At 40.6% G+C, this 10,912-nt stretch overlaps 1 protein-coding gene across 1 annotated transcript in view; it reads right to left on the bottom strand.

Moving 5' to 3' along the window:
- The window catches only part of LOC149847465 (uncharacterized), a 52,383-nt gene extending 42,308 nt beyond the window's left edge, over positions 1-10,075 (bottom strand). The window contains exons 1-4 of the mRNA XM_089998430.1: positions 9,914-10,075; positions 9,729-9,794; positions 7,301-7,381; positions 7,040-7,093 (exon numbers count right to left, since the gene is read on the bottom strand). Of these exons, the coding sequence (XP_089854556.1) occupies positions 7,040-7,093; positions 7,301-7,381; positions 9,729-9,794; positions 9,914-9,958 (246 nt within the window). The 5' untranslated portion in view covers positions 9,959-10,075. The remainder of the gene's footprint in view (positions 1-7,039; positions 7,094-7,300; positions 7,382-9,728; positions 9,795-9,913) is intronic.
- Positions 10,076-10,912: the final 837 nt, after the last annotated feature.

Below are 10,912 nucleotides of genomic sequence, written 5' to 3' on the forward strand. Positions count from 1 at the left end.
TTCACTATACAATTGTTATATACCGTGTCCACAATGGTGGACTCGCCTACATGTATTTCTATCAAGTAAGAAACATTCAATCGTGAAGGTGCAACAGGCAACTGTTTTCCAAAAGTTAAAGTAACGAAACTATGCGTAGCTCTAGAGTCAAACAATACATGTGCAAGAATACCAGAAATAGAGAGTGTACCTTCAACCACTCCAGGACTAGCAAGAGCTTCTTGAAAAGCAGTTGCGTAAGCGGGCCTTGGTACCATGGGCTTCTGTTTCGGAGGTGCGTCACTCCTTCGATCTGGTTGGGAGCAGTCATTGGCATAGTGGCCCATCTGTTGGCAGTTGAAACACCTCACATTCCTTAAGTCACATTTGCCCTCATGCCTCTAAGGACCACAAGTCCTGCATACGTTGTCTGATTGGGCTGGCTTCTGAATCTTTTGCCTCTTTGCTTGTGATCTCCCTGCATTCTTGGTTTGCTTACCCTGGTTCTGACCAGGGGTTTGAGCTCCGTACTGCCTCTGATTTTCCCGTTGGAATATTTCTCTATACTGAAACTTTCTTAGAGATGACTCTGCCCCATTGCCACCATTATGTTGGGTCTTGTCTTCAGTCTTAGGCTTTTCCTTTTCTTGGGGCTTTTCTTTGATCCTCATCTCCCAGAACTCATATATGGAGGCATAGTCCACAAGCCGACTATATTTCTTTCTCTGTTGTGGCCCGACCAACTTCAGAATTTCGGGTCTCAAGCCCCTCTCAAAATGTCTACACTTCTCTTTCTCATTTGCCACCAAGGACTTGGCAAAACGAGAAAGAGAGTTGAAACGAGCTGTATACTGGGCTACCGTCATATCGCTCTGCTTCAGCTTCCTGAATTTTTCTTCTTTTTCCACTCTTTGGCACTTCGAAAAGAATTGCCTATAGAATCTTCTCATGAAGGTAGACCAAAGCAAATATGTATCCTGCTCCAAGGTATCCCTAATGAATCTCCACAAGTGCTCCGCATCGCCAGTCAAATTTGACACGGCTATCCACACTCTCTGATCTTTTGGACACTCTATGGCATCCAGGCCTTTTCCACTTACATTAGCCAATTTTTTGTTGCAACACCATCAGGAGTACCATCGAAAAGTGAAGGTTGCATGTTATTGATGCCAGAGATAACTGTTTGACGCTGACTCTGTTGAGCTCGAGTCACTTGCAAGAGTTCGTATAATATTTGATTCGTGGTGAACTCGGGAGGTATCTTCATTCTCCCCCCCCTGCTGAACTTCTTGTTGGTGATCCTTTTAGGATCGCCATACTATGCCCCTCATCCTCACGAGGGGCCTGACTTTCAGGGGCACCAACAAACGAAGGCGTTCGATGCTCTTGAGCATCCTCCATCGTGAGAGGTGATGAAGGCGCCCTCCGGGATGGTCCAGTAAGGTGTTCATCATTCCCAACTGCTACATTGAGCCGACCCATCTCTCGCCTAACGACCACCGTGTCCTTAGATAGATAAGACGTTCCCCTACGAGTGGCCATATATACTGTGTTGAAATTATCACGTAATGAGGTTGTCATTATTTGGTTCAATTATACTCATATGAATTTCAATACACACAAACAATTATGACACGCATTGATCAAAATATCTTGTTTTATTTCATCAATCAATCTAGTACATGTAAAAAAATATTATTAGCAAGCAAGAAGAAAACAATGCAAGACAAGAATGTAAAGCTAAACTAATAAACTCGCTATTCCTAATGTTTCGCCATGTCACTCTTCAATCCACTTGAAGCATGGTCCTTTTCCTGAACTCCTTCGTATCTGCTGAAGGTGATTCGTAGGAAGGACGTTCAGGTCATTCTGGGGTGAAGCAGGTGTGTAGGTTGGTGTAGAGGAAGTATGGGTAGGTAAGGCAGGAGTGTAGGTAGGTGAGGCAGGATCATCAGTGGGGTCTTCATCCTCGCCTCCTTCCTCCGAACTCCCTGAAGCTGCCTATCGATGCCTTAATCATGGGTCGCTCTTGTTTGCTTCAGCAGCCTGTCATGCTGCTTCCGCAGCCTGAATTGTCGCCCTCCTAGTTTCTTCAGAAAGGAACTCTCCAACTGGGTGTGAAGCTTCTCGATTGGTTACACTCATTGTAGCCACATCACTAGCTCGAGACATATATCGTCCCCGTGCACTGGTCATACGAGAGCCTCCTCGAGATGCAAAGTTTGCGCTAGGGGATGCTCTCCTTGCGACTCTTCCTCGAGCTGCAATCCAATCTCTCCTCATCTGAGCACGTACTGACCAAACTCTCTAGTGAATCCCTCGCTCGTAAGACTGTGTCTGTCGCCCCTGAGCAGTGTAGGGGTAGTCATGACGGCAAGCATTTCTATCTCCCGCTATGATGTAAATCGGTGGAGGCCGTGATGTAAGATCTCTAACGATTTGAGTCATGTTTGCCATGACTCCAGTTGCCTTTGTCATTGCAGCGACAAATTTCTTTCTTCCTACAACGAGTGGTTCATAATGTTCTTATGCTCTAAGGTCTTCGTGGTTGTTGTGCTCGCTAGCCATTTCTTAATCATAAATAATCTAATTACTAACGTGTCTTTATCGAGCAGAGACTTATATCATATTCTATGTTAATAAACTTGTTATGAATGATGAACTTCTTTGTGTAAACCTGGCTCTGATACCACTTTGTAATACCCAGATCTGGGACCTCAGGAGAGAAAACGTGGCTAAAATTTTTTTTTCTTTATTTTTATTCCAATAATCACTTTCCTTAAAATGTTCATCATTCATAACAAAAGCAAATAACAGATACCTTAGTGTTCAATGACATGAAATTAAAAACTACCAAATACTCTGCCGAAGAATAAGAAGTTGATCAAGCTTTGTTTGTGCTAGTGTGCCTGCAACCTACAGGTGTGATTAAACATGGGGTAAGTCTACAACCCAGTAAAGAATAATTATAAGCAAATAAATACTTAAACTTACAACAGTAGTGGGCTCTAAGCCCCTAGTCTTAGTTTAGTTTTCAACACACCACACAAGTTGGTATATTTTAATTACCCCCCATTAACTTTCTCAACACTCTCTCAAAACAACTATCACTAGGTCGGTTATACCGGTCATAGTCGTCTATGGGCGTAGCAACCCCGTAGAACACCTGAATTCTACATGTTGTCCAGACAATGAACCATACACTTTTAGTGGTCCCCGGACCACCAGGCACTGCAATGAACCACCACAGGGACCCCACCGGTAGTTAGCCGGGAGGTCAAGCTCTCAATCTCGGTATGATTCATGCTACATCCTAACCATGATGGTTATCAACCATCCATGGTCCTCCAGAGTCTCAAACCCGATGTGAGTGTAACCCTAAGTCATGACTAAGTTCAACATATTGAACCATATTCTCAAACTCGTAATTCACTCGTTCTCTCACGAGTGTTATCATGAACTAATCACAATGAATCTCGTTCTTAAATCTCATGATGACCTTAAGACTCACACGCATCTCTCACTAAGCATGCAGGACCCCTTAAATCCCGAAAGTGGCAACTTGTGTGGCAAGGACTACCTGGTTCACTTCTTGAGAATAAAAAGGGATGTGAAATATCTCCAAGTTGAAGGAGTTTGTAGCGTGTCCTTCTTAAGAAAATCAGAACACAGCTAAGTTAAAGGTTGATGTGATGAGATTCTCGCCCAATCCCAAGAAACTCACTTTTTATGTCTTAAAAGAGCACGAAAGATTATCAAGATACTTCAATTAAAAGAGACAACATCCTTAATATAATTCTTGGGACCAAAGAAGATGCGGAACATCTCCAAGTTGAAGGAGTTTGCGACGTATCCTTCCAAGAAAAGTCAAAATACGGCTGAGTTGAAGGTTGATGCAATGATCTCAAAATATTCATTCATACAACATGAATAGAATAAATGAGACTTCAATCTAAACATAATTTCATCATAATGCATAATATTAATAACCACATAGACATGCGTTTACAAATCTAATCTCTTTCTAACATGCATGACAAACCACTACTAACATGCATATCACAACAATATGTATATAAATTCAACTCGGAATGTCAAGAATGAAAATTTTTATGCATGTCATGATCTCACTCGAATACTATCACGCTACTCAAATTCATTCACAACATCACAATAACATACAACGTAAAAATATTTATTCACATCTAAAATTACTTATAATATCCCTTACTTCCAGTGCGAACACTGTGATTTCACCGCAATCGAGTCTCAAGGTGCTCTAATAGTAGGATTTGGTCATTACACAAACATGCTCGCATTAATGTACAAAACTTCTTGCAGAATTATCAAAATATCTCTCCTGAATTGACTCATGAAACCTCGATTTTTGTGTCACTAATTTAACCAGAACTACTGAGTAAGTAGGTTCCTCTCTTCGATACGAGTCCAACGCACCAAACCTCACTCAATTTTGAGTTCGAAGTTATGTTCATTTTACCAAAATGGATCTCGGGTACCCAAAAGGGTATTATGGTCATTTCGAATTTTGGTATAATTCTAGAATTACCCGATCCAGATCCATCTATGATCTAGATCCAATACAGTTCAACTGGATCCAGATCTGGTACTCATCTGGGTCCAGAACAGTCTGACTGGATCTAGAATGGTCTGACTGGATCCAGAACATTCTGACAGGATCCATAATAGTTTGATTGGATCCAGAATAGTCTGACTGGATCCATACATTCTGACTGGATCCAGAACTGTCTGACTGGATCCAAAACAGTCTGATCTAGACCCAGTTCTGATATGGTTCCAAGACTGATCAAATCAGATTCAAAACAATCAGTCTGGATCCAGAACCGGTTCAGATCAAACAGGATCCACACTAAGAACCCAGATCCAATCAGATCGAACTGGTTCGGTCGGACTCGGGTTGATCCAAACCCGACTCCACATGAACCGGTTTGATCCGAATCAGTCCAATTGAATCTTTTTTTTTCACTTGCTCGGTCCGGTCTGGGTGCGACCCGGACCGACCTGGTTCGATCTGGTCGCACCCAGGCCAAACCGGCCCCTTATTTTTTATTTTATTTTTTATTGCCTCGGTCTGGGCGTGACCCAGACTAACAGGTTTGGTCTGGATCGCGCCCAGAACGACCCGATTCAGTCTGGGTCGCACCCAAACCGACCCAGTCCCCCCCCCCCCCCCGATAAAACCCTAACAGAAGGGGAAAAGAGGCATTGCCCCTTCCCCCTTTCGCTTTCCTCTTCTTCTTAAACAGAGAGGTCGGCCCTCTCTGTCCTTCTCTCCGACAGGGGGGGTCGCCCATCGACATCTCTCTCTCTCTCTCTCTCTCTCTCTCTCTCTCTCTCTCTCTCTCTCTCTCTTAACCTCTGTTTTTTTTTTCTCTGTAAATCGTCGGCAGTCATGGTTGCCGGCCCTCACTCACCGAAAACGAAAAGAAAGAAGAAGGTGAAGGAGACGAGGAGGAGGGTGCTCACCTTGCCGATGCCGCTGCCGGTAAGCCGCCTCTTCTCTCTCACCCTTTGTGTCGCCCTCGCTCTGTCTCTCCCTCTGCCGCTCGTTGAGGTGCGGTGGAGGGAGGCTGCGAGGGTGAGGATAAGCCTCACCCTCCACGGATTTTGGGAGGTGAGGTTTATCCTCATCCCCCGCTCTTTCGTGGGAAAGACGGTTTCCCTAATTGAGAAACTGACTTTCCCCTTTTTGGTTTTTTTTTCGTTTAACGCTTATCCCATCCGGCGATCTCACCAGAGGGGGTTACATCTACAATCTTAAGTGTTCTCACTAGCATTAAAAGAACAATCTCTTCAATAACAAGAGTATTCAGGACCAGAGAGAAACCAATTTCTCTATAAAGTACAACACATAATTCTGAGTGGCATGCTGAAGACAGCTATATTATTAGCTCATTATCTCATTTGTACTGGCTGTGAGAAGGAATAAAAGTCCCAACAGTGCCCACTCTTTCGTCATTCTTTAGCAAATTCTTGATCTTAAATTATTAATCTCCTCAACCTGTTCTGAACTTCTGTTTATTCTGTTATGCATTAAGCATAGCTTGATCTTTTATTGTTGATTAAGGATGTAAGAGTAAGTGAGCTCTCAAGATTCTTTCAAATAAGAACATCACCAAATAAAATAAATAAATAAATAAAACAAAATTAGAATAAGAAAATTCATGGGGATAACCTCTCGACTATGAAAACAGATTTTGCAAAATGAATTGTGCCATTCATAGTAGCAACATAACCAGGAGATATTTTTATTAAGAAGTGATGCATTTTCAACAGCCACCATTGGAAAGAACAAAAGCCATAGACTCAATTATGAGTACCTTAAGCCACGATGACTACTAAAAGATGTAACAGAGGCTGTATCTTGGATGGGCAGCCACAATAAGGAAAAGTTTCCATAGCAAAAATATCATACTGAATACAACATTGAGTAAGCCTCCTTGAGCTTAAATTTTTTGATGCATTGAAATAGTTTAAGGGTTCCAAAAAAATCCAACATGCAGGAAAGGTCACAAGCAATGGATTAGAACATGTAGACTTAAAAATTTTAATTGTGATGATATGAACATGAAAATACATGATAGAAATATTCAACTAACAAAGGATCATTTAAAACCATGAGGATACGATGATGGTACCTAACACTTCCCAATCTACCAGTCATAATTTCAATCCCCTTTCTATGCATTATATATTGTGAAATTTCTTGTATATTATATAATTTCTTAATGAATATATGAAAAGATCACAGAAAATTCATAGTAAAGAAGAATTTCAACTGGCACGTGTTAAGATACATTCACAATGGTTTCATGCTAGCGAATCAACAGGAACCAAGAAAGGACATAGCACATGTAAACTAATTTGACAATGCACCAGTAACTCATGACAAACAGGGGTATTAATTCAGTAACAAGCCTTGCTACTACTACAAATTTATATCTGATAACCATTTTGAAGATCTTGTCTTTAAAAAACCAAACTATATAAACGAAATGAAAACTAATAGATTCAGACAGACCTGTGGGTGAGTCTCTACTGAGTTTGAAGAGATTGCTACAATCGCAAGGTTCTTCTGCAGTATCAGATAAAAACTTGTGACAAAGAACCCCACATGTGCTAAGCAAAGTCAGGTTATCAAAGTGGAGAGAGTGCAAATGCTTGATTTTTGGTTTCTTTTATCCTTTTTAGTTAGCCAATGCTGTCATTTTGCAGACCAGAAGTGCAGATATGTAGGCTGCAGACCAACAATATAAGTAGAAGCAAAGCAGAGTAAGAGTACCGGCAGATAAGTGTTTGCTAGCTTCACAATATCATTTTTGAGGTGCTTAACAAAGGGACAGTGATTGCAAAGAAACATCACCTGCACAACTGACTTGTCAATGGACCATTATATATGCTTATCACAGAAACAAAAACAAATATAAAAAATATATCTTCATGAAACTGCCTGAGAAAATATGATAACAGTGTATTTTACTACACAATAAATCTTGTTTTAGAAAATCTATGAGCTGTAAAAATGACAGCAATGTCCACAGTAAGATCTATTTGAACATGCATCAGAAAAGTTGCGGCTTTTTCTAACACATGCTCAAATGCAATATGACCTTCAATGATAGACAAGATTCAAGACTTGAATGAGCATATGCACGCTTTAGTGGATGAAATATCATCTGCAGAAGCCTGTGGTGCCTCAGAATCAAGTTGATGATATGAAGTCTTTCCTTCTCCCACTTTTTCCAATGGATCATTTTTTTGTGAGGGAGGGACAAATTTCAGTTTAAGTAATATACTTCATTAAGATGCACAACAGAAATTTTTCTGACAATGTTGTACAATTTAGAAAGCAAATTTTGAACTATTATATAGCAGAAACGCAATGAACAATATACTCCATATACAGCAGGGTGATCAACTTCTGTTTTATGCATGTGCTATAAATCTGCTACAAAAAACAATGGTGAGGCACTCCTCTTTGGGATCAATGCATATGGAGTTGAGGAATTGGAGAAGTCTGATTTAGGGTATAAAACAAAGGAGAAAAACCTTAAACTTCCTCCTTAGGTCCCCAAGCACCTCATTGGTGCCTTTCCTGCAAATAGCTACGATGGTGGGAGTCTGATCGAACTTTATTCCAAATCCTCAAGCCCACCCCAGCTACAGCTACCAAACAGAGCCTAAGAGGAATTGGACATGAATACTAGGAAAAGTTTCCAATAAAGAACCCTCATGTCAAATATGATAATCATCTGTGCAACTTTCCCCTCATTATCCAACATACACATCCAACCAGTAAGAACGTCAGTACTGACATTATCGAGAGAGTAGCATTCAGTTTCCCTCACCTAGATCACTTTGGCTGTAAGTTGCAGTTCAAAGTATGGATCCTGGTAACTGTGGTAGATATCAAATAATCCTTAGATCATATCAGTGAATCTCTGTAATGCACATTGCTTTACAACACCTGACTCAGTTGCACATGGTGCAGGGTTTTCAGGCCCAGTACCAACTCGGCCTAGGTATGAACTTGACTAGTGCAACAAATTGGTGTGATCGGAACTTTCTCTGGCCTGTACTACCAACTCTTAAACATGTCAAATATGGACCTATGCAAATATCTCAGGGTACCTAAAAAGGTTATGGTTTTTATTTTGGAAAATCTCCATAAATTCTGTAATCCAAAACTTTTCAAATGTAAAGAAAGATACAAAGAAAGACCAGATAAGTTCACGTCAAAATTGCGACGTTAAGAAAAAACAGTAACAAGATGAGCCTATCGCAATTTTACATTGAATTTATCTTTAAACCATCATGATAAAATGATGATAAATTCAATTTACCACAGAAGCTGATGCCTACGATATAAACCCATCTACAGCCAGCCAATTCAACATTAGAACCACAAAACAGAACCAAACCAAGCTCAGCAGCATATATGACCAACACAACTCGGTCTCAAATCATCATCAGTACACACTTCAAGACCAGAACAACGATAGCATAGAAGTACCCCTCAAATTGAATCTCTCACTTAAAAAAAAGTCTTTCAATTGACTGAATTGGGTGCATTCCGATTCCATCTCCATCAAAATTTCACTTTTTATCTATTTCTGTTGGACTTTACAATCATCTGCGCCAGTCAGAAGAATTGAATTGCATCCTTCACTTCTAATGTAGCATCTACAGTATGGAACTGGATTCCAATTGCACGAAACCAAACACACAAAAATGGGACAATGATGATTCGGGTTATGGTTTCTTCAAAAAAAAAATACTACTATACTAGCCATCCATCACTAGAACATCACAGTTGTTAGACCAACCACACTGATTCGAAGACTCTCGTTTCGCAAAGTCAAACACGGTATGAAATCTAGGGTTTGATCGCCCAATTCCACAATTCATTCAGCATTAGTGATCAGGGTCGACATTTCCACGATCAATTGTTTTTTTTGGTTCACATAATCATCTAAATGCAGTATTAAGTGAATATCGGACCAACAAGGATCAGATAATCAGCGTTGAAGGCAATCACAAACAAAATTCATCCATCTTTTTCTTTTTATGAAAAAGGAAACGTAGACATTCGTCAATCAAAAGCAAAATTCGACCAAAAAAATACGGGCAAAACCCTAACTCTTCCAGCAAAACCCCGATAAGACAAAAAACTCAAAAAAAATCCAGAAACTTCACGAAGAAAAAGTTACCAGCAACGCAGGATAAGACTCAAAATCCTCCAATTTCCAGACTTTCCCCGTCAGTGGCTCGGGAAGCTACAAATAACAACAAAATTAATAAGAAAATCAAATCGAATTCGAACGCATCGAGTGACAAACACGACAAAAGATCAGAATTCCAAAGAATTCAATAGCAAAGGATTGAATGAGAAAACCTCGAAATCGGGAGCTCGAAACCCTAGCGAGACACGAGTCGCCATCCTTCTAGAAGGCAAGGGTTCTTGCTAGTTGCGAGTGGTGAGGGGAGATGGGATTCTGGAGAAAGATCAAGGGTACTTTAGGAAGAAAAGAGCTCGGAGGGCGCGCATTGAGTGAGTGGCGGGAGCTGCAACGGGACCTATTTATAGGCTCTTTGTTACGTGGATCGGATCGGCGAATGGGATCCGGTAAAAAAAAAAGATAAAGCATATCCGAACCCTCGTGGGTCAATACCCGGGTTCAACTTGGAGTTGCTGGTACAGGATAAGGATCCGAATATACCTAGCATATTCAAGACGAGATGCTGGTCCAAGTTTGTACGGCAAAGGTAGAATCTCCAATTTTAAGGTCATCTCATTTTTGCAGGAGGAATGGGAGTACTGCTTTGGGATCAGACCAATGTTGTCAGTATCGGAATCGGACCTGTATCGTTTGGCCAAAGATTCAGGTGAATCTGCTGATACCGATTCTCATACTAAATCGCCTAAAAATAATTAAAAATTATTACTTGTCAGAACGTGGCACTTGTTAAAGTCTTAAAATAATATTACAAATAAATTTTTAGTTTTTTTTCTTTACATTTATTAAAAAATAGCCAATTCAAGTCAGTATCGGATCGATTTTCTGACAATACGATACACATCGCAGATTCAGGATACGGACAACACTGGGTCAAATACCTAGTCGTGCTGGTCTAAAGCCTCTTGTACCTACGATCAGTGTTGTGAGAAGCGTACGCCTCAGAGGCGAAGCGCACGCTCAAGGTACTGAGGCGTTGCAGTGATGCGCCTAAGGTAAATATAAAAAAAGAAATCTGATTATGAGCATTAAACAAAGGTCGTTCTGAACTTCTAATGCAGTCGAATACGCATTAAATTCAATCTATTATCATCCCTACAAAAATGTCACATATTTTTACGATATTTTAGATATACCACGAATACTTGAGAGACTCA

The sequence above is a fragment of the Nuphar pumila genome, chromosome 2 (genome assembly GCF_984573655.1).
Source record: "Nuphar pumila chromosome 2, dmNupPumi1.hap1.1, whole genome shotgun sequence".
Taxonomy (NCBI): domain Eukaryota; kingdom Viridiplantae; phylum Streptophyta; class Magnoliopsida; order Nymphaeales; family Nymphaeaceae; genus Nuphar; species Nuphar pumila.